At 40.6% G+C, this 25,550-nt stretch overlaps 1 protein-coding gene and 1 long non-coding RNA gene across 2 annotated transcripts in view; both read right to left on the reverse strand.

The window, feature by feature from the left end:
- Positions 1-2,956: 2,956 nt before the first annotated feature.
- The window catches only part of LOC103400356 (zinc finger CCCH domain-containing protein 11-like), a 36,627-nt gene continuing 14,033 nt past the window's right edge, over positions 2,957-25,550 (reverse strand). The window contains exon 8 of the mRNA XM_070820585.1: positions 2,957-3,139. Coding sequence (XP_070676686.1) covers positions 2,972-3,139 — 168 coding nt within the window. The 3' untranslated portion in view covers positions 2,957-2,971. The remainder of the gene's footprint in view (positions 3,140-25,550) is intronic.
- On the reverse strand, positions 13,537-15,403 carry LOC139195297 (uncharacterized). Its single transcript, XR_011580080.1, has 3 exons — positions 15,166-15,403; positions 14,471-14,591; positions 13,537-13,915 (listed from the first exon to the last, which is right to left on the reverse strand). It is a non-coding gene; the product is annotated as an uncharacterized lncRNA (long non-coding RNA).

The following is a 25,550-nucleotide window of genomic DNA, read 5'->3' on the forward strand; positions in this document are numbered from 1 at the left end:
ACATAATCCCAAATTAACTAGGAGAATCTGCCATAAATCTGCACAGTCACGTTTTGGACCCATATCTGCTCCAAAATCAGCCCAAAATAGCTGGATTTAAAGTTTGGACTATGTTGAACACTTCTTTAGAAGAAGGCCACGAACTCATCGGATGTCATCTTGAGATCCAAAAATCGCAATTAAGCCCAGAAACGTCACTTTCCAGCACCACGCACTGCTTCTTTATTTCATCGCCAGAAAATAACCGCTTGGTGGAAAAATATGATATTTTGACGCAATCAAGCTAAGCAACTCGCAAAGATCCTCGAATTGGAATGACTCCAAAATTCTTCCATTTGATCACATTTTGACCCAGAGGAAATCGGAAATCCTATATTGAAAATACAATTTAAAATATCAAAATTCTTCTGAAATAATAACCAAAATAAACTAAGATTAGGGTAATATATATATATAGCATAATATTGACTCATCACTAAGGATGGCAATTTAATCCGTCAAATCCGATACCCGCAGGTAACTGGCCCGAACAATTCGGTTTCGGGGAGCAAATTTCGGGTTTGTTACGGTTATGGGTAACTGTTGGGTAAAATTTTCTGTTTCGGGTTCGGTTATGGTTATAGGGGTATCCGCTCCAAACCCATACCCGAACCCGCCCCATTTTCATTATTTAATAAAAAATATAAATATTTATTATATTTAAAACCTTTGATTTCTTTAATACTACATGGGAGACTACAAAAGTCTTGAGCACCACATACACGTACACGCGTACCCACACATGCAAAAGTCTTGAGACTACAAAAGTCCCATTTTTGTGCTCTGTACTTCTCCGTTCTCCAAGCACCTTTCTCTTCTTCCCGTGCTCTGTCCCTCACCTCACTTCTCTGCAAGTCTCTCTCTCTGTCTTTCTCGCCTTCTCCTCATTACACACCACACCACCATCTTCTTTCCCTCATCCCTCACCTTTCCCTTCTTCCCATGCTCTCTCCCTCACCTCAATTCTCTGCAAGTCTCTCTCTCTTTGTCTTTCTCTCCTTCTCCTCATTACACTCTCCTCACCTCTCCTGATCTACGCAAACATGGCACCGCCACCCACACCACCCCACCGTCTCTAGCGAGCCCTCGAACCACACCCTCCAAACCCCCACCATCTCTGCAACCTCTCACTCTCTCTCCCCGTCCCTCTCGTACCATCACCTCAAACTCCCCTGAGAACCAACCACCGACCTCCTCGTCCCTCTAACTGTTTAATCAGTTAAATTTTACGGTTACGGGAAAACCGTTACCCGATGGACTTGGTTACGGGGAATACCCGTTCGGGTTTTTTACGGTTTTGAGTATGGGGAAAACAAACGGGTTCGGTTATGGGGATGGCACATCCGAACCCAATCCGCCCTATTGCCATCCCTACTAATCATGAACTATGGTGAAAGGGGAATGCGAGAGAAACTAAATTTGTAAACTAAATGACATGAAAGTTGATGATTGGATTATGACTTAAGCATTGATAAACATGTTCATCTCTATTGGTAATATATTATCATTTAGTTTACAAATTTAGTCTTCCTGATATTATCCATAGTAAAAATACGAGTTTAGCTAGTCGGGGTTCCTTTCACTTGCCTCATCGGTTTCTCCCGTGCTATTTTTTTATACATGTTTTGTACGGAATGATTCACGTTTAAATTGTATTGTTGATTATTTGGTCTTGGATTTAAATTGATTTTGGTCTTGATTATGAAATTGCATTTGAATGTGGTTTCGTGTTTCTCCGAATGTGACCCGTATTGCATGTGGTGATGACCAGTTGTTATTTAGATATTTGGCATACGTACTATATCCCTTTTGTGAACCCCTCCGCTTTATGGCATAGGTAGTTATTATGTTTTATTTGGTAATTAGGCAATGTTGGTGTATAGTGACAATTGGGTAATCGCGTGCCATTGGTTTTAACTCATCGATCGAGCATGTGTGTGAGATGACATGGCAGTGACGATATTAAATTATATTTGTTATTCTCAGAGGCTTAATTATGCATTACTATATCGGTGATGTGATTATCATGTTAATAGTTGGATTGTTTTTGCAAGCTGAATTGCCCCCACATCTTGATGTAACATGCTAGGCTTTGAGGGAACACTAAATTGAGAAATGTATATATGTTGGTTCCCTCAATGGTAATTGAATATCTTTAATGTTAGGAATGGTCATTTGGATTTATATGTCACTATGTTGGTCTCTATATATGCATTATAGCCTACACCAAACGTTGATTACTTCATCTCGTGGTACTTGTGGAACCACAGAATACGTCTTCGGTGACTGGTAATGATGATCATATACAACTGGTGATATAACAAATTTTCTTTCCAAGTTGTGAGATGTCAAACTATTGTATGGATGCAGTAGTAAGTGTTTTACAGTTGGCCAAGCATGACTTACGAAATATAAACGAACTCCGACTGCAATTTGATTACTTCAATTTAAGGTTTGATACAGTGCAAAACTCCATGGACTGGATGGTGAAGCTTATGATTCACTCTCCGGACATTCTGATTGTTGGGACCAAATGAAGCCGGCACATTAGACGGATTAGTACTAAGCATCTGGAAGCACAAGACTTGCCACTTCATTCCAAGAGAAACATTTGTTTAATTCAACATTTAGGTAGTTCTGGCATTAACTGAGAGAAGAGACATTACTTGCATCCTACAATGCTCAGGTACAATGCAACGCAACACGATTATTCTTGTATCCTTCTTAAGGGACTATCGACCACGGAAAATTAGATATATTACTCAAATGTTCACAATGATCCCCAATGATGCCAAGATCACTGACGGGTGAACGTTGTAACCTTTCTGAGAACATCCGAGAGGTTACACTCGTTGAGGGGCTCATGAGCTTACAGATAATGACATGATCCCACACTCAAAAAGTATGCAGACTTCAGATTGTCTCTTGTGGACTAAGCATCAGTGCCTGGCTCTTGAATTGCTACCTTCGAAAAGCTTGCTTCCAACTCGTTTAACTCATCTATGTACAGTTCATCACCATCGTCAACATTGGTAACTTCAGCATCACCACCAGCTGTTGCCGAGTCGCTCGGTCCATCTCCATTAGAGTTCTCATTGGCCTGAATTGGAACCATAGAAAATTTGAGTGATACAGTTAACGCAGTGTCCATTCAATTTGTGCTAGTCAAACATAACACCCCATAGAAAAGCATGTTGTGCTTTGGCCGGTCAGTGCGAAACCAAATTCAGATTATCTCACCAAAATACAAATCCACAGTTGAATAGTTTAAAATACAAGAAATAAAGACACCAAGAAAATTACGAGGTTCGGCAAAATCCTGCCTACGTCCCCGGAGAGATATTGCTCTTCACTATGAGAATAACTAGTACAAAATACAAACAACAACAACAACAACAAAGCCTTTTCCCACTAAGTGGGGTCGGCTATATGAATCCTAGAACGCCATTGCGCTCGGTTTTGTGTCATGTCCTCCGTTAGAACCAAGTACTCTAAGTCTTTTCTTAGAGTCTCTTCCAAAGTTTTCCTAGGTCTTCCTCTACCCCTTTGGCCCTAAACCTCTGTCCCGTAGTCACATCTTCGAACCGGAGCGTCAGTAGGCCTTCTTTGCACATGTCCAAATCACCGGAACCGATTTTCTCTCATCTTTCCTTCAATTTCGGCCACTCCTACTTTACCTCGAATATCTTCATTTCCAATCTTATCATTTCTTGTGTGCCCACACATCCCATGAAGCATCCTCGTCTCCGCCACACCCATTTTGTGTACGTGTTGATGCTTCACCGCCCAACATTCTGAGTCATACAACATCGCTGGCCTTATTGCCGTCCTATAAAATTTTCCCTTGAGCTTCAGTGGCCTACGACGGTCACACAACCTGCCGGATGCACTCTTACACTTCATCTATCCAACTTCTATTCTATGGTTGAGATCTCTCTCTAATTCTCCGTTCTCTTGCACGATATATCCTAGGTAGCGAAAACGGTCGCTTTTTGTGATCTTCGCTAGATTGCTCCGATCATTAGTGTGGATAAGTATATAAATGGATATAGATAGGAAAGCAAACACAAGATGTACGTGGTTCACCCAGATTGGCTACGTCCACGGAATAGAGGAGTTCTCATTAATTGTGAAGGGTTTACACAAGTACATAGGTTCAAGCTTTCCTTTAGTGAGTACAGGTGAATGATTTAGTACAAATGACATTAGGAAATATTGTGGCAGAATGATCTCGTAATCACGAAACTTCTAAGTATCGGAATGTGGTATCGTCTTGACTTGCCTTATCTGTCTCATAGGTAGATGTGGCATCTTCTCTGGAAGTACTCTTTCTCCATCCAGGGGTGGTATCTTTAACTGGTGGAGATGCACAAGGTAATGTATCAATTTCACTTGAAGCTTACTTGTAGTTTCAGGCTTGGTCAAGCACGATACAAACCATGTAGTAGGAGTCCCTCAAGTTGCCGAGCTAGGGGATTTACTGAAAGAGGTGACAGACAAGGTAAGCAATCAGAGCTCCGGCTGATTGTTCACATTCTCCCTATCTTGCAGGCAGCATGAAGGATAAAGAGAAGAAAAATGAGAAGAGATGATATGGGATACTTTTGCTTTTGAAGAAGTAACTTTCCACAGACTTATTCTTGAACTGAGCTGGAGGGTTTTCTGGTTTCCTCCAGAGTATAAGGCCGACTGAAGAATTTGAGGGTCAAAACAAGTCCATCAAATCTAGAGTACGTTCGACCCTACTGATATGGGATACTTTTGCTTTGACAGAGTAATGGATGTATCGGCACGTGTGCTGTTACGTTTGTCTCCACATGCTTCCTTGTATCCTTCTCACTTGCCCTATCTGTTCCTCAGGCAGATGCGGTATCTTCCCTGGAAGCATAAGATGTTGAAGATGAGTACTCGAGAGCAATGCCAGGTAAGTAAGTTCCAGGCAGTCAGTTCCTGGCTGGAAGCTTGATTCCAAGTGCTGACTGATTGCTCTCTTTCTCCTTGTCTTGCAGGTAAGAACAAGGCCAAAGGAAAAGACAGGGAAAAAGCATGATATGGGATACTCTTGCTTTTAACCCTGATGATATGAGATATTCTTGCTCTAGTATAACTTGTTTGCAGAGGTATTATCGGGGGGAAAGAGAGCTGAATATTTCGAAAGGCTTCGTTGAGAGTGCCCTCTCATATATGAGGAAGGGTTGAGCATTTTTGCAGGTCTGTTTGTCCGTTGGGGATGGAGGTTGACATATATAGGAGTCTCCTTAACAACAAGTAATAATGCTATTCCTTTACCCTGTCAGAGCACTTTGAAAAAGTGGTCTGTGGTATGTGGAAAGCTGATGTTGCGTGTGAAGATTACAGACAGCTTTATCCAAGGAGATCCGGCTCTTGTAGTTGGGAAAGTGTTGCCTCTTCGGTTTTCGAACAAGCAATCCTATCAGGGATCTGGCTCTCGAGATTCGGAGAACGATGTCTCTTCGATTTTTGAGAAAGCAATCATTCTGGGGGTCTGGCTCTCGAGATTCGGAGAGCGGTGTCTCTTCGATTTTTGGGAAAGTAATCATGTTGGGAGTCTGGCTCTCGAGATTCGGAGGGCGGTGCCTCTTCGATTTTGGAGCAAGCAATCTTGTTGGGAGTGTTTTCTCGAATGTGAGTAAAGGTTGGGCATGTTTGCTAGTCTACCTTGCCACGAAGCACAGAGGTTGACACACAGGGACTTTCCAATTATCCAGCAATGGTACTGTTCCTTTACCCTCTCTTCGATTTTTGAGAAAGTAGTCATGTTGGGAGTCTGGCTCTCGAGATTCGGAGGACGGTGCCTCTTCGATTTTGGAGCAAGCAATCTTGTTGGGAGTGTTTTCTCGAATGTGAGTAAAGGTTGGGCATGTTTGCTAGTCTACCTTGCCACGAAGCACAGAGGTTGACACACAGGGACTTTCCAATTATCCAGCAGTGATACTGTTCCTTTACCCTTGTGGGTAATAATATGGGGTAGCTAGACCTTCAAAATTTATGTGTCTAAACTTTGTTAGTGCTGTTTCTTTGCTATTCTTTTACCCGTCTTGGTCAGAGCGATGTAGTGGAAGCTGCAAGCTTCACGTGCTCAACTTTGGCAGAGAACTTTGGCAAAGTTATCTGTGATACACATGAGCTACTATTGCGTGTGGGAAGTGGGTGATTGAACAGTAAGACTCATGTGCTTTCTACTTCACCAGAAGTCTTCGACAGAATGCCCATAATTTCCGCAAAGCTGAGTGTGCGTGTGACAGGTGCTGCCAAGGCTGGAAAAGTAGGTGCCTCTTCGATTTCTGAGATCGGCCCTCGTGGTCTCTGAGCAGCCCAACTTTTGAGAAAGCAAGCGCCTCTTCGATTTCTGAGATCGGCCTTCGTGGTCTTTGAGCAGCCCAACTTTTGAGAAAGCAGACGCCTCTTCGATTTCTGAGATCGACCCTCGTGGTCTCTGAGCAGCCCAGCTTTTGAGAAAGCAAACGCCTCTTCGATTTCTGAGCAGGCGCCTCTTCGATTTCTGAAGCTCCGTCGAGTGCAGATTTTTATAGGGGTTGGCATTAAGTTCCAAAGCACACTTGAATCTCCACCAGTAGAAGCTCCATTCTTACACTTCTAAGATCTTGATTTGTTCGACCTCTTCTCTCTTCAACACCTTTGAAAATGTCTGGCCCTTCCGACCGTCGTTTTGACTTGAACCTTGTTGAAGAGGCAGCCCCGCCTTCTCCAGACAACATATGGCGCCCATCCTTCGTCTCCCCTACTGGTCCTCTTACCGTTGGGGATTCCGTTATGAAGAATGATATGACCGCTGCGGTGGTGGCCAGGAACATTCTCACTCCCAAAGATAACAGACTACTTTCCAAACGATCTGATGAGTTAGCTGTTAAGGATTCTCTGGCTCTCAGTGTTCAGTGTGCAGGTTCTGTGTCTAATATGGCCCAACGCCTATTTGCTCGAACCCGCCAAGTTGAATCATTGGCGGCTGAAGTGATGAGTCTCAAACAGGAGATTAGAGGGCTCAAGCATGAGAATAAACAGTTGCACCGTCTCGCACATGACTATGCTACAAACATGAAGAGGAAGCTGGACCAGATGAAGGAATCTGATGGTCAGGTTTTACTTGATCATCAGAGATTTGTGGGTTTGTTCCAAAGGCATTTATTGCCTTCGTCTTCTGGGGCTGTACCGCGTAATGAAGCTCCAAATGATCAACCTCTGATGCCTCCTCCTTCTAGGGTTCTGTCCAGTACTGAGGCTCCGAATGATCCCCCTCTGGTGCCTTCTCTTTCTGGGGCTCTACCGACTGCTGCGACTTCTCCTAAGCAACCTTTGTGAAGGCTCTCTCTTGTTTGTTTATTTTGACTCATGTATATGTACATATTTGTAGCTTATCGGGGATATCAATAAATATGCTTTCCTTCATTTCAACGTATTGTGTTAAATACACCAAAGCCTTCTTCGCTAAGTTCTTTGAATTTTCTTTTGTTGGAGCTTTGTGAGTGGAGCATGTAGGTTGAGGTAGTGTTCCCTTAATTTCCTGAGTGAGGAAAACTTCTCGGTTGGAGACTTGGAAAATCCAAGTCACTGAGTGGGATCGGCTACATGAATCTTAGAACGCCATTGTGCTCGGTCCTGTGTCATGTCCTTCGTTAGATCCAAGTACTCTAAGTCTTTTCTTAGAGTCTCTTCCAAAGTTTTCCTAGGTCTTCCTCTACCCCTTCGGCCCTGAACCTCTATCCCATAGTCACATCTTCTAATCGGAGCGTCAGTAAGCCTTCTTTGCACATGTCCAAACCACCGTAACCGATTTTCTCTCATCTTTCCTTCAATTTCTGCTACTCCTACTTTACCCCGGATATCCTCATTCCTAATCTTATCCTTTCTCGTGTGCCCACACATCCAACGAAGCATCCTCATCTCCGCTACACCCATTTTGTGTACGTGTTGATGCTTCACCGCCCAACATTCTGTGCCATACAGCATCGCCGGCCTTATTGCCGTCCTATAAAATTTTCCCTTGAGCTTCAATGGCATACGGCGGTCACACAACACGCCGGATGCACTCTTCCACTTCATCCATCCAGCTTGTATTCTATGGTTGAGATCTCCATCTAATTCTCCGTTTTTTTGCAAGATAGATCCTAGGTAACGAAAACGATCGCTCTTTGGTATTTCTTGATCACCGATCCTCACCCCTAACTCGTTTTGGCCTCCATTTGCACTGAACTTGCACTCCATATATTCTGTCTTTGATCGGCTTAGGCGAAGACCTTTAGATTCCAACACTTCTTTCCAAAGGTTAAGCTTTGCATTTACCCCTTCCTGAGTTTCATCTATCAACACTATATCGTCTGCGAAAAGCATACACCAAGGAATATCATCTTGAATATGTCCTGTTAACTCATCCATTACCAACGCAAAAAGGTAAGGACTTAAGGATGAGCCTTGATGTAATCCTACAGTTATGGGAAAGCTTTCAGTTTGTCCTTCATGAGTTCTTACGGCAGTCTTTGCTCCTTCATACATATCCTTTATAGCTTGGATATATGCTACTCGTACTCCTTTCTTCTCTAAAATCCTCCAAAGAATGTCTCTTGGGACCCTATCGTACGCTTTCTCCAAATCTATAAAGACCATGTGTAAATCCTTTTTCCCATCTCTATATCTTTCCATCAATCTTCGTAAGAGATAGATTGCCTCCATGGTTGAGCGCCCTGGCATGAACCCGAATTGGTTGTCCGAAACCCGTGTCTCTTGCCTCAATCTATGCTCAATGACTTTCTCCCAGAGCTTCATTGTATGACTCATTAGCTTAATACCCCTATAGTTCATGCAATTTTGTACGTCGCCCTTATTCCTGTAGATAGGCACTAAAGTGCTCGTTCGCCACTCATTTGGCATCTTCTTCGTTTTCAAAATCCTATTGAAAAGGTCAGTGAGCCATGTTATACCTGTCTCTCCCAAAACTTTCCACACTTCGATTGGTATCTCATCTGGGCCTATTGCTTTTCTTTGCTTCATCTTCTTCAAAGCTACAACCACTTCTTCCTTCCGGATTCGACGATAAAAAGAGTAGTTTCTACACTCTTCTGAGTTACTCAACTCCCCTAAAGAAGCACTCCTTTCATGTCCTTTATTGAAAAGATTATGAAAATAACCTCTCCATCTGTCTTTAACCGCATTCTCTGTAGCAAGAACTTTTCCATCCTCATCCTTGATGCACCTCACTTGGTTTAGGTCCCTTGTCTTCTTTTCCCTTGCTCTAGCTAGTTTATAGATATCCAACTCTCCTTCTTTGGTATCTAGTCGTTTATACATATCGTCGTAAGCCGCTAACTTAGCTTCTCTCACAGCTTTCTTCGCCTCTTGCTTCGCTTTTCTATACCTTTCACCATTTTCATCAGTCCTATCCTTGTATAAGGCTTTACAACATTCCTTCTTAGCCTTCACCTTTGTTTGTACCTCCTCATTCCACCACCAAGATTCCTTTTGGTGTGGGGCAAAGCCCTTGGACTCTCCTAATACCTCTTTTGCTACTTTTCGGATACAACTAGCCATGGAATCCCACATTTGGCTAGCTTCCCCCTCTCTATCCCACACACACTGGGTGATTACTTTCTCTTTGAAAATGGCTTGTTTTTCTTCTTTTAGATTCCACCATCTAGTCCTTGGGCACTTCCAAGTCTTGTTCTTTTGTCTCACTCTTTTGATATGTACATCCATCACCAACAAGCGATGTTGATTAGCCACGCTCTCTCCTGGTATAACTTTGCAATCCTTACAAGTTATAAGATCCCCTTTCCTCATTAGAAGAAAATCTATTTGTGTTTTTGACGACCCACTCTTGTAGGTGATCACATGTTCTTCTCTCTTCTTAAAGAAGGTGTTGGCTAAGAAGAGATCAAATGCCATTGCAAAATCCAAGATAGCTTCCCCATCCTCGTTTCTCTCCCCAAAACCATGGCCACCATGAAAACCTCCATAGTTGCCTGTCTCCCTGCCCACGTGTCCATTTAAATCTCCTCCTATAAATAACTTCTCCGTCTGAGCAATTCCTTGCACCAAGTCTCCAAGATCTTCCCAAAATTTCTCCTTCGACCTCGTATCCAACCCTACTTGAGGTGCGTACGCACTAATCACATTGATAAGTTCTTGTCCTATTACAATCTTGATTGCCATGATTCTATCTCCTACCCTCTTGACATCTACAACATCTTGTACCAAGGTCTTGTCCACGATGATGCCAACACCGTTTCTCGTTCTATGTGTGCCCGAATACCAAAGTTTAAACCCTGAGTTTTCTAGATCCTTTGCCTTACTACCAACCCACTTAGTTTCTTGTAGGCACATAATATTTATCCTTCTCCTCACCATAACTTCCACTACTTCCATAGATTTTCCCGTTAAGGTTCCTATATTCCACGTTCCTAAACGCATTTTGCTCTCTTGAACTCTACCCTTCTGTCCTAGCTTCTTCACCCTCCCCCGTCTAATAGGATCAAAGTACTTCTTTTGTGTGTCCCGGGTAAAGTTGATAGGAGCATATGCTCCCAAACAACTTTGAGTGGAGTCGTTCGAAAAGAAGTTTCTATAGCCCCCTTGCTCATTTAACACTGCATCCGGGTGCCGATGGAGATACAGCGACCCTTGCTCACTTATCACTGTGCTCGGGCCGCACAGCGCGCCACTTACGGGTGACGCCCTAGCTTTAGCGCTATTTTGTTCTGGATTCATTTTCATAAGGATTCGACGTGATCATGGAGTGCCGGCTGTCGACTACCTGACGCCCTCCCCCTCCTCCTTTATCCGGGCTTGGGACCGGCCATGTAAGACATAGGCGGAGTTAACTAGTACAAAATACATTTGAGTTAAATTGACATAACCCAAACCCTAATCCCTTGTACACTCACAAAAAATTTCCAAGAGCCTCACTCTCACTCTCTATTTTCTCTCCTTTGTGTTCTCCTCCGGATGCTCACACAATGCATAACTATTTCCTTTTTTTTTTTTTTTCCAAAGATAGAGATAGATTAAATACGAATATGAATGTTTACATCCTTAGCAAGACTGTTAAACAAAAATTATGGGCCTATACAATCCCAGATAAAGTCTTGACCCTCATTGAAAACAAACTTAGCAACCGAGTGAGCATCAAGATTGCTCTCCCTAGACACGTAAGAAAATGAAACCGACATCAACCTGCGTGCTAGATTCTCAATATCATCAAGAATACATTCCAAGCTAAAGTCAATAGGCATTTCCTTCCTGAGCATCTAAATGATCATCTTGGCGTCGGATTCAAAAATCTTAAGTTCGCATGGCATATTCAACACCCTATTCTATACCTAGCCTATAGAGTACAACTTTTTCTCCATTTGTCATTTAATGCATAGAAAATAAAACATGCACACTTGCATGCAAGCAAACACAAAGTCAAGATTTGCTTGCTTCCAACTTTGCTTGTGGCAGTCACCATGTCTTCTCTTGAAACAAGACTTCCATGCCACAACCGAAAGCCAAACACAAAGTCACAAATGGTGCTGCCATTTCCTTGTAGCATTCAAAAAGTTACACTATCAAAATTGTTGCCAACTCATAATTATATGAGCCAAACACAACAATCTCTACCTTGGCGAATATACCATGAAAAAATCCTTGCATCCCTTGCCAAATCCTCCATTAGCCTTATATACCAGCATACACACCCTGAATCAACCTCGTTGGTCATGTTCCGATTTAGTCACTGCCAATGCATGTGCAGCTGCTGCAAGCTAAAAATCACTATTTAGCTTCAGAAAAAAGGTCTCAACACACCCCTCGTCTCATTCGGTAGAATTTCCCCCTCTTTATTGTCTGCAACCTGGAAACTTGTCAGCCCGCCCATTTCCAGCAACACCCGTCAAGCCAAACAAACATTCCTCACACTTCTCCTCCTTCAGGACCATTTTATCACTTGCGAATCCCATAGCTCCACCTGCTGCAAAACCCCTATAATACTTGAGACTATACATCACCAGGAGAAGTGTTGCTTTGAGTACCTAGAGGGTATACTCGAAGTCTTCCGCCACAAAATTGCTACAACCCAGACCAAGATCATCTTTTCTTTTTCTCAAAGGATAATTTTTCTTTTTATGCCCGAATTCTTTGCAGTCGTAGCATTGTAGTCTTGTAGACCCTTGCCTCCGGAACTCGATTTGAACTTACTGTCTCTGTCAAATCCTCCACCCAATTTTCTTCCACGATTCCAACCTTGAACAGCTCAAGCAGTCTCGTGCCCACCATCAACAATGGTTTTCTTCTTTTGTGTATCATAAAACACCAAAGAAGCCTACACCTGCTCCAAGCTTACAGTATCTTTTCCATGTAGTAAGGTTGTCACAAGATTCTCATACGGATCTGGAAGTGGGGTAAGAAGTAAGAGGGCTTTATCTTCTTCCACAACCTTAATATCAACTTTCCGCAATCGATCCATGTATCCGTTGAACACATTCATGTGGTCTATGAGATTCCTGCCTTCATTCATCTTCAGCTTATACAGCTTCCGCTTCAGATGTAACTTGTTGGTCAAACTTTTAGCAATATAGAATTTTTCCAACTTCTCCAGAATCTTCATCCATAACATTGTTGGTCAAATCGTGCTAACACAACGCGACTCCAGCTCCTCTCACTGATCATCTGTCATTTCTTTAGGCTTCCCATCTTTTCCGTTCAAAGTTCTAGCCAAGCCTTGTTGAGTCAAGACATCCTTTACTCTCATCTGCCAGAGAGTAAAACTGCCTTTCCCATTAAACTTCTCAACTGAAAATTGTTAGCCTTATAAGGTTATACAATTAAAACACAAACGAATGAGTAACTGACCTGATTCCAATAGTGGCCATGGAAGTCGAACACAAAGTAGTAGAGCACGGAAACACCATGATCTTCTATAAACTCCTAGCCGAATACAACTACTATATGGGAAGCATTATGTTGTGTGTTCTAGGGCTTATAGGGATCGGTGTTTTATATAGGCTAAAATCTAGGGTTTCCATCCATAAAGGAAACCTAAACTTTACTTTCTTAGCCTGTAAGTCAAGTATCATAATCATATTCAATTAAGGATTCCATCAATCCTATTTCCAATATAAGACACCTTATATAGGATTGATATCTTTAAGAGATCAAATCACAATCAACATTATTCCCAATATTACATTCCTATTACATGTAGTAGACCACTTAAAGGTAGATTTATATTTGATAAATCCAACATTCTCCCACTTGGTCTACAAAATGTAATATTCATGTTTATACTTGAGTAGGGGTGGGCACGGTGCGATTCGGTGCGGTTCCACCCCAAAACCGGAACCGGAATCGGAAAAATCAACTGTTCAGTTCGGTGCGGTTCCACTTAAATTTATTATTAGAACCTTACGGTTCTACACCGGTTCCGATTCGGTTCTTGCCGATTTACGGTTCCGAATGCTAAATTATTTGAACACCAAATCATCATACATTCAAATACATCTTCTAAAACTGATTTTATAAAGTTGCATACAACACATCTTTTTTAATGCAATGTCTTTGGTAGTGGCACCAAGTCAACAAAAAGGGAACTACAAGACATGCATTGATCAGTCAGTCAACAAACAAAAAAATAAAGAAGCAAACTGTAGGTTTATCTCCTCATATAGATTATTGTTCATTTCCAAGTGCATGATAAGTATACACAAGAGGTATGTCCTTCAATTCCCACAAAATGCACCGTATAATGCACAAAGTGCTCTTCAAACAAATCCTCTGTGAGACTAGATGACCTCCAAAATTGCCATTCCAGCAAGCAAGAAGGTCAGCCACAAATCTCAGAGAGCAAGCAGCACTGCAGCAGCTCCTGTACACAATCAAACAACATATAATCAAATCAAACAACTTATTTCAGAGAGTAAGCAGAATCAAACAACTTATTTCATAGAGGAAACATGGGCTTCCCCAGTTTTAAAAGTTTGAAGAATCAAACTGTAGGTTTAAATTTAATTACACAACAATTAAACAGAATTTGCTGACAAATATACCCACTCTTTATGTATAATCATATCATGTAAAAGTGAAAGATTAAGGAGAAAGCCCAGCTGAACAATGAGCTCCAATGCTAAACCTGTTCTCCAAAGCTACGAGTTGGATGCCCCAAATTCAACACAGGTTAAAATTCCAACCAAACAGAAGCATGAAAGACTTGAATTAACATGGATCTCAATCACTTAAAGGCAGTCAAGCCAAATGTTGTACGACCTAAAGGACAAGCTACATTCTACTTTCTCGTGGTTATTGATGATAGTAGCAGAAAACATGGAGCAATATTTGTAGTGAAAAATAATATAAATGAACATTTGTAACAAATATATCTAAAATGAAACTCCAGAAGATCTACAATTAAACCATTTTATACCTTAGAGAAACTATTAGGAGGAATCCGATGAAGACAGTCTTCCAATGCTTTTACACTAATGAGATCTTCTTTTCTCCTCACAATGAAAATAGATTCTTGATTTTGGTCGTCAGTTGTGCCACTGCAGAGCAACCAAAAAAACAAATTGTTAATTAACCTTCAAATCGTGCCACTGTAGAGCACAATTAAACACTTTATTTTTCCCTGGGCAATAATGTTGTCAATTAAAGTTAAACCACTTTAATTTCAGCACAGTTAAACACTTAATTTCAGTACAACTAATCCTAATGTAATAATGGGGTTCTGTAAATGTTTAAAACTCCAAATCCTTTTTCTATTCCACATTGTGTAAAGACAGAACCGAACGCAATCGATTCACAAGAACAAAATGCACCTTCAGAGTTGGTTAGGATATGTTTGGTTGCTGAGAAAATGTAGACTAAGAAAAAGAAATAGAAGGTTGTAAACATGAACATGAATAAGAATGTAAACATCCATCCAATACGAGAACTCGGAACTCGGGAATTGCCAAAACCCACAGAAATTCACAAAAACAAAAAAGCCCAGAAATCGAAAACTGTCATAAGCTCAAATCAAAACCCAGAAACAAGATTAAAGATATCAAATTTAGAAACCCACATTAATAACAAGACGACCCACATTTCAAGTTATATGAGATAAGATAGAGAAAATACCAAGGAGAGAGGACGGAGGACGAATAGTCGTGAGTTGTCGCGAAGGAGGGATGATGAGGGCCGTCACAGTCGCAGAAACTGAGGCCATGGTGAGGGTCGGATCTCAAATGTGCGAAATGGAGAAATGGGGATGTGAGAGGGGTGAGGCTGTGTAAGTCAGAGTGAGGTGAGGGTGAGGATCAGGTGAGTGAGTGAGTAAAAGTGTAAAACCTAATTGGGATGGGATCCAATGCTTTGCAACTTGGTGAAACTAATTTGTCAACCTATTATATCATGACATGTGTGTATATATATAATTAATTAATTAATTATTAATAAAACGGTTCGGTTCGGTTCCGACCGGTTCTTGTTCATTCGAAACCGGAACCGGAACCGGTTTGAACGGTTCGATTCGGTTTTTGACTCAAAGTTGACTTTTCCGATCAACATGGTTTTTTTCGGTTTTTTTTATACGGTTCGATGCGGTTTTGTGGTTTGACGGTTTTTATGCCCACCCTTATACTTGAGATTGGAGATTAATGTCACTTAAGTGGCCATCTAACAGTGATTACATCTCGTCCTTAATGCAGCTTCTATCAAATGCATTTCTTAACATGGAACTAACAAGGTTGTAGGATTGACACAACCCAAAACCTTCATAATCACACATGCTAAGATCCTCATTCACATGAAACACAAATTATGATCAAGAGATGAAACTTTAAATAAACTTTAAATTAACCAAAATGTCTTACTTTATATCATCTTAGGTCCACCTTATTGTAACTCACAAGTTACACTTTATGCTTTTTCGAAGCCTTAAATTTGCCAATGCAGATATCCTTCATCTAATGAAACCACCATAACCTGCAGGTATGACTACATCTCCAAAACAATCATGCATCACTTTCATTAGATCAATAATAATACAAATGATGTTTGTAGCCAATGGACACAACTGAAAATACCAAAAAGGCACATGTCCAAGTAAAATATCCCAAAAACTTCATAAAACAAATTAATTCAACACTTGTGAGCAAGATGAATTAATATGTTTTTGACACTGATCTATGCACCATACCAGTTACTTTCATAGTGATTTCCAACACCTACGGGCAAGATGGAAATCCTCACAACTGAGGTAGTACACAAACCATGTCATGCCATTTAATATGCAATTTGATAACAACTTGATATCTAATATATATTTCATCAAATAATTGACTAGCACACGAAAAATGTGACTTAATGAATCCAACTGGAGATTAAATTGAATACATGGATTCTATACATACCTTATAGGTCATCTGCAAATGTAAGGCATTACTAACATGAAACTCAAACTCCCACTGATCTGCAACATCATTACTTAATTTGCAAATCAATACATAAATCATACTTTTGAAAATATGCCTTTGGGAATAGCCTTACTCAGTCAATGAATGCATGTTACCTTAATGAAAGGTACAACTAAACATGAAAGCATTCACCATTGTTACACAAAACTTGCATCCAACAACCATCTTATATGTATTAATAAGTCCACATTCATGCTAAGTCCTTATGAGCCCCAAAACAAATGATCAACCGAGAAATCCAAATGATTTCAAGTAACAGAAAAATGTACACATATACCAAGTATCCATTCGTGCAACGTAAACATATTATAGACATTCAAGTAACACAAATTCATGGAAGATAGAATAATGCTTTAATAGATTCATGCAAGTCCACTTAGTGCTCAAAATTTTAGAACAACTCCCACTAAGTTTTCAAAGTTTATACTTGCAAATAAGTTAATGAGTGTGAAGCCCAATTTTCGTTCACTGATTCTCCCACTTGGGCAAACACTCTTTCAAAGATGTACCTAAATAAAATTGCCTTATATTTTAGACATAATAAAATAGGCATCACAACCAACATAAAGTTGTCAAACAGAATTTCAGCAATGAGTTACACTTACTTTATAATTTATCATAATTAATTTACAAGCTTGATTGCTACCAAATTTATGCTGATCAAAATAGACATACTAATCTTCAAAAAATAAAAATTCAGAGCCGTTTTTGGTCAAAATAGTAGTCCAAAGTCACATCTCAAAAAGACCAACACAATCTGCCAGTAAAAACTGTCTATACGAGCATGGGTTACTAGTAAATTCACCATAATTAAAATACATGGTAGAAAATTATGAAAATTTTCAGACACATATTAGACATCTATATGTTGAACATATCCAAACTTCAGGTTATTTGGTGACTATTAGACATGTCATTCACCCGATTTAATCAAGACACGCAATCTGCCAGAAACAATTATGTGCGTTTATCATGAATTTATGCATCCATAACAAATTCAATTTCATATCATTTCAATTTCAATGTCCAAAGGAAACTTTAGTAGTCAAATTTCATCCTCTAAACCAACATCATAATTCAAATTGAAAAGATTTACAAGCATAAGACTTAAACAATGCGTACCTTAGCAATCCTTGATTAACCTTCATGGGTCCAATACTTTGCATCAACAAGTCTCATGAAGAGATACAAAATACATCATGATGCAACCGATTTCCATGCCTTCAAACCACAACCTTTTATGGGGCTCATTGTGGAAATATTTGTCACTAATGGCATGGAACTTTATCCCAATAAACTTCATGAAACTAAATTAATTTACACATGTAGGCAAGAAAATTAACTAGTTTCTAGTACTAGATTTTATGTCACAAAAATTCCTTCATGAAAAACTTCAACACCTATAGGCAAGATGAAGATTTTCACAACTTCGATGAAATAAAACCCATACTATGCCATCTTAATTAAACTAAAAGAACTAATCCACACCTGTAGGCAATAAGATTATCCCTTTTATTCTAATTAAGATGCACAGTTGACCGAAGTAACTCAAAAACATAGTCCCATCGTCAACTAAGCCCTTGTGTCTTGCTTAGTTGAAAAGGCATTGGTCAACTCCGCCCTGAAACAATACAAGAAGTCACATGGATTAATTAACAGTAAGTGACAAAATTATGATAACTTGATTGGAACTTCGAGTCTTGTCCACAAATGGCACTAATTCCTTCATGACTCCCTTTGACATTAAATTAATCTCAAAAACCTAACAGCATACTTGAAAGAGATTAATCACATATAGAACAAGTTTCATTCCACCGCAAGAATGTCAATACTTATCATTATGGAGTCAATTACTTAAAAACTAAATTGCTCAAATGTTTTCTTAAGTTAAACATGTTCCTTTCCTTTTTATATATTTCTTTCCGTAATACAAAACTACTGAATATAGCATTAAAATCATGAATTAGCTTTGTAAATACCAAATTAAATAAAAGGAACAACCAAAATTATTTCCTTCCATAGAAAACATCTCCAATATATGCCCTACATTAGCCTTGAAAAGTTTCTTTTCTTCTCCCCTTATGGCACATAAAAATTTACTAATCAAAGCACTGTTTAAATTCTTTAGGCATAGGAAAAACCACAAACAATAATACATGTGACATCCCGTCCCTAATTTTAAGAGTTTTTAAAGTTTTAATAAAGAATTTTACAAAAATGCCCTTTGAGGTACGCGCATTATTCGAGGTTAATCATCATGTCGTGCCATCTAAGATTTGTTTTCTTGACATATCCTTGTAGTACTCGTCGCTACAGAAGCGTGGGCGCAGACGGTTCGTGATTTGGAGTTATAACGAAAAAGTTATTAATGTTTGAAATTTGGGCATTTTAGGAATTATAATTTTAGTAAAATATGGAATTTCTTTTATGAAAATGGACGGCCCATATTTAATGAAGAAATAAATGGATGGCTGGGATGAGAAGAAAGGAGGTTACGTGTTTGTGTGCGTGGCTGGTGGAAGAAAGAAAGGAAGAAGAAGAGATTGGGCAGAATTGCCCAACCAGAGGAAGAGAGCCGGAGAGAAAGGAGAGAAAGGAGAGAGAGCTGGCGAATCTAGAGGAGAGAGAAGGAGAGGATGGCCAACCAGAAAAGAGGAAAGGAGGAAAGGAGGGAGAGAGTGGCGGGGGGGATCGGCCGGATCCCCTTGGCCCGTTCTTGACCCGGTCGACACCCATGCCGATTTTTGATGATTTTCACCCGTTTTTCCGGCGAATTGCTTCAAGAAACCTCATGGGAAACACTCTAGGAGCCTTCCTCTATCCATTCCATCTCAAAATTGGAGAGATTTGGCTTTGAAAATGGAGAAAACCGCAAGAAAGGGGTGCGGCGGCTTTGTCTTCAAATCACCCAATCCCGAAGCAATTTCTTCCAATTGCCGCCACCCATAGCTTCCTCTTGAGGCCTAGAACAAAGCCCAAGCATTGGTTGGGACGGCAGAGTTGATTTGAGGACGAATTGGAACTCACCCATTTCTAAGGTCCGCACGGATTTTGGTGAAATTGAAGTGTTTCCAAGCCAAATTGGCCTTGGCCTCAGGTATAAAGTTTACTCTACTCATTGAGATCTTCATTTTTGTAAATTTCGGTAATTTTTGGAGATAGTTGGATTTTCTGGCAAGCCGGGGCGGCCAACCGCCACCCGCGGCAGCCCGTGCGGCGACGCGTGGCCAGTGGTCCGCCAATGTCATTCTTAGCATGTGTTTAATGTTCTAGGTTCAGTTTGATAATTGATTGACGTAAATTGAGTAATTGAACCTAAGTTCATTACGATTCGTGGTTAGGTGAAAATGTGAATTGACGATCCGACCGTTGGATCGTCACCAAACTTTGATACGTTGTAATACGTAATATTTGAGGATTATAGGAACTTACGGATTGGGAATCTGATTTACAGATCTTCCGGAATTGGAGTTGTAAGTTCATAAAATAGAATGTTAACCGTCACTTGGTTTTGACAGTGGACGAAGATCCGACCGTTGGATGGTAAGGAAATTTAGGATGTTGATCTAGAGATATATTGTGGACCTCTGGAAGTTATGGATTGGAAATCTGAGTTGCAGATCTTCCCGATCGAACTGCGTAGTGACATGTTTTATATAAGTTATATATTCTAGCGATATGATTTTTGAGGTTTGATTTGATGATTGTTCTAGGCGCCGATCGTCATGACGCCTTGATGTGTTGTGCTAGGGAGTTGTAGGGTGAACTCCAGGTGAGTGGGCAGTTACTTTCTGTATATACCTATATACTATTGATTTTCCCAGAAATTGAATTTAAATGAAAGTATGTTTTAAAATGCCATGCATACATATATATGAAATATATGAATTAGTAATTTATGCATATATATGTTAATGGTGCTGTGGACGCACATGTGAGTATCAGGTGAGTTTATATTGTTCATATGATTTATTGATGATGTGAATTATGTTGAGAGCTCATAACCTGCACCCCTGGTGTTAGTGCTTATATTATTCACCCCGCACCACACGCTCACCTTGGATCCAAGTAGGTGCATGTCATACAGATCACAGTGGTGATTCCGACTTGTCGTACAGACCACTAGAGGTGGTTCCGACCTGTAGGTGACTTTAGATTGTTATACAGTTGTTGATGAGAGAAGCACTAGAGCGTATTCTTACACCATTCTTGTCGTACAGACTACTTTAGGTAGTTCCGATTTATGTGCAGAGTAGTGCCGTACAGGTCACAGTGGTGACTCCGGTTGGATTGGATATTGAGCTATAGAATTAACCGTACAAGACCAACTATAGGGTCTCCGATTGATTCCTTGATTCACCTATTATATTGATACATCTTTATTATGTTTTGATGCATATCATGGCATATTTTCTTGAAAAGTGTTAAAGACTTGTGATTTGAGTTTTGAGATTATTTGTGGTTATATATATACTATTTTCTGGGAAAGTATACAGGTTTTACAGCGAGGGGTTAGAAATGTTGTTCAATGAAATGTTTTCGAAAAACTTTGTTTTACTGACCCACTCAACTTTGTTTTGCGCCCCTCCAGGTTCAAATAGCAGAGCTTTGGTGGCCACGAGGAATCCAATGGTGTTCTGACAGAATTCACAAAAGTAGGACTCAGCCTCGGGTGTTACATGTTAGTAATTGTATCTTTAAAGCTTCCAAATTGTGTAAATGGTTACGTCACTCTTACATGACGACCAGCATGCCCTCCTTCGGGACGGGGTGTGTCAATACATGTTTGAAAATTCGTGCTTACCAATTTAGTCACATGCTCTGAATGAAATACATACCTTATGCCTTCATATGTTCACCACTTCTTTATAAACATATTTAAAATCACATGACCAACCATAGTTCTCATATAAATAAATAAAATATAAATGAGAATTGTCACATAATTACTACAAACCTCATTCTATTTGTATAATGTCCTTGTTCTTGTCACTGAATGCTTTCTGTCATTCTCAGTCAATTCACTAGTTATGCATCAATTTCATAATTAACTAGTCATGTACAATTGACTATACTGAGATATGAAAGCAAAATAGTAGACCAAACTAATTTGATTAGTCATGCAAATTCCTTATGTAGTTAATATCATTATAAACCGTACTTGAATTAATCCCCAATCAAATTTAAGTGCTCGTATACTGCATTACTAATCAACACATTTGTGTCTTTACATAAGATCATCTCAAGCTTAAAGCAATATATGACAATCCAATCCCTTTAATAAAACATGCCATATGTCAATTTTGCTACATGTTTGCAAAACTTAAAATTTTAATCCATATTAATTACTTCCCACAGCTACCAGCGACATGGCAATCCAATTCAGTCCATATATATGTCACGCACATTATCATATAAGACAACTACAACAACAACAAAGTCTTTTCCCACTAAGTGGGGTCGGCTATATGAATCCTAGAACGCCATTGCGCTCGGTTTTGTGTCATGTCCTCCGTTAGATCCAAGTACTCTAAGGGTGCGTTTGTTGCACCAGACTGTCTCGGATTGGACTAGCTTCAGGGACTAAACTGGACTGGCTTAGACTAGACTAAGCTAGACTAGTTTAGTGAAGCGTTTGGTGCAGTGTCGGACTAAGAAGCAGGATTACAATATTATATTATTTTATATTAATTTAATATATATTGATTAATAGTTTATTATTACTTTATCTTGTTTTTTCCTTCTTCTATAATCATCATCCTCTCCAATCTTCCTTTCCCTTTTTCCCCTTCTCCGATCTCTGTTAACTTGTCCCTACACCTCTCCATCCGCCTTTCCCTTTTACTACACCTCTCCATCCCCCTTTCCCTTTTACCCCATTTTTGTCCCTCCGCCTCTCCCTCCTATTTCCCTTTTCTCCATCCCCTTTCCCTTTTTCCCCTTCTCCAATCTCTCTGTAACCTTATTTCTCCACCCGCCTCTCCATCCTCCTTTCCCTTTTTTCCCCATGTCCCTCCGCCTCTCCCTCCTATTTCCCTTTTCTCCAATCTCTGTAAACTTACTTGTCCCTACGCCTCTCCAACTTCCAGCTTTCATTGAATCCCATGCCGTAGAAAATCGAGGTCGATGAACCCAGGGCAGCGAAGCAGACGAAGGAGATAAAGATGCAGCGAGAGTGGACGAAGGCAAGATAGGACAATGGAAGGTCTTAGCTAGTCCTATGGGTGTCGGGGTCTCTCGCTAAGACCGGCTAGTGAAGGAGTTTGTGAAAGCGAGTCCCACCTAGTGCCATTAATGTTAGTCCCGCCAGCCACCAAACACAGGATTATAGTCCTATTTAAGCTAGTCCAAGCCAGTCCCTCCTAAGCAGCTGTAACAAACGCCCCCTAAGTCTTTTCTTAGGGTCTCTTCCAAAGTTTTCCTAGGTCTTCCTCTACCCCTTCGGCCCTGAACCTCTGTCCCGTAGTCACATATTCGAACCGGAGCGTTAGTAGGCCTTCTTTGCACATGTCCAAACCATCGTAACTGATTTTCTCTCATCTTTCCGTCAATTTCGGCTACTCCTACTTTACCTCGGATATCCTCATTCCCAATCTTATCCTTTCTCGTGTGCCCACACATCCCACGAAGCATCCTCATCTCCGCTACACCCATTTTGTGTACGTGTTGATGCTTCACCGTCCAACATTCTGTGCCATACAGCATCGCTGGCCTTATTGCCGTCCTATAAAATTTTCCCTTGAGCTTCAGTGGCCTATGACGGTCCCACAACACGCCGGATGCACTCTTCCACTTCATCCATCCAGCTTGTATTCTATGGTTGAGATCTCCATCTAATTCTCTGTTCTTTTGCAAGATAGATCCTAGGTAGCGAAAACGGTCGCTTTTTGTGATCTTAGCTAGATTGCTCCGGTCATTAGTGTGGATAAGTATATAAATGGATAGAGATAGGAAAGCAAACACAAGATGTACGTGGTTCACCCAGATTGGCTACGTCCACGGAATATAGGAATTCTCATTAATTGCGAAGGGTTTACACAAGTACATAGGTTCAAGCTCTCCTTTAGTGAGTACAAGTGAATGATTTAGTACAAATGACATTAGGAAATATTGTGGGAGAATGATATCGTAATCACGAAACTTCTAAGCACCGAAGTGTGGTATCGTCTTCACTTGCCTTATCTGTCTCATAGGTAGATGTGGCATTTTCTTTGGAAGTACTCTTCCTCTATCCAGGGGTGGTATCTTTAACTGGTGGAGATGCACAAGGTAATGTATCAATTTCACTTGAAGCTTACTTGTAGTTTCAGGCTTGGTCAAGCGCGATACAAACCATGTAGTAGGAGTCCCCCAAGTCGTCGAGCTAGGGGATCTGCTGAAAGAGACGACAGACAAGGTAAGCAATCAAAGCTCCAAGCAATCAGTCCCAGATCAGAAGTTTGATTTCAAGTTCCGGCTGATTGTTCTCATTCTCCCTATCTTGCAGGCAGCATGAAGGATAAAGAGAAGAAAAATGAGAAAATATGATATGAGATACTTTTGCTTTTGAAGAAGTAACTTTCCACAGGCTTATTCTTGAACTGGGCTGGAAGGTTTTCTGGTTTCCTCCAGAGTATAAGGCCGATTGAAGAATTTGAGGGTCAAAACAAGTCCCTCAAATCTAGAGTACGTTCGACCCTGCTGATATGGAATACTTTTGCTTTTGACAAAGTAGTGGATGTATCGGCACGTGTGCTGCCACGCTTGTCTCCACATGCTTCCTTGTATCCTTCTCACTTGCCCTATCTATTCCTCAAGCAGATGCGGTATCTTCTCTGGAAGCATAAGATGTTGAAGATGAGTACTCGAGAGCAATGCCAGGTAAGTAATCAGGTAAGGGGTTCCAGGCAGTCAGTTCCTGACTGGAAGCTTGATTCCAAGTACTGACTGATTGCTCTCTTTCTCCTTGTCTTGTAGGTAAGAACAAGGCCAAAGGAAAAGACAGGGAAAAAGCATGATATGGGATACTCTTGCTTTTAACCCTGATGATATGAGATATTCTTGCTCTAGTATAGCTTGTTTGCAGAGGTATTATCGGGGGGAAAGAAAGCTGAATATTTCGAAAGGCTTCGTTGGGAGTGCCCTCTCAGATATGAGGAAGGGTTGAGCATTTTTGCAGGTCTGCCTGTCCGTTGGGGATGGAGGTTGACATATATAGGAGTCTCCCTAACAACAAGTAGTAATGCTATTCCTTTACCCTGCTTGGTCATAGCACGGTAGTGGGAGCTGCCAGCTTCACATGTTTTAACTCTGTCAGAGCACTTTGAAAAAGTGATCTGTGGTATCTGGAAAGCTGATTTTACGTGTGAAGATTACAGACAAGTTTTATCTAAGGAGGTCTGGCTCTCGAAGTTGAGAAAGTGGTGCCTTTTCGGTTTTAAGCAATCCTGTTGGGGATCTGGCTCTCGAGATTCAGAGAACGATGCTTCTTCAATTTTTGAGAAAACAATCCTGCTGGGGGTCTGGCTCTCGAGATTCGGAGAGCGGTATCTCTTCGATTTTTGAGAAAGTAATCATGTTGGGAGTCTGGCTCTCGAGATTCGGAGGGCGGTGCCTCTTCGATTTTAGAGCAAGCAATCTTGTTGGGAGTGTTTTCTCGAATATGGGTAAAGGTTGGGCATGTTGGCTAGTCTACCTTGCCACGGAGCACAGAGGTTGACACACCGGGATTTTCTAATTATCCAGCAATGGTACTGTTCCTTTACCCTTGTGGGTAATAATATGGTAGCTAGACCTTCAAAATTTATGTGTCTAAACTTTGTTAATGCTTTTTCTTTGCTATTCTTTTACCCTTCTTGGTCAGAGCGATGTAGTGGGAGCTGCAAGTTTCACGTGTCTCAACTTTGTCAGAGAACTTTGGTAAAGTTATCTGTGGTACCTATGAGCTAATATTGCATGTGGAAAGTGGGTGATTGAACAGTAAGATTCATATGCTTTCTACTTCACCAGAAATCTTCGACAGAATGCCCGTAATTTCCGCAAAGCTGAGTGTGCGTGTGACAGGTGCTG

This window comes from Malus domestica, chromosome 04, assembly GCF_042453785.1.
Source record: "Malus domestica chromosome 04, GDT2T_hap1".
Classification (NCBI taxonomy): domain Eukaryota; kingdom Viridiplantae; phylum Streptophyta; class Magnoliopsida; order Rosales; family Rosaceae; genus Malus; species Malus domestica.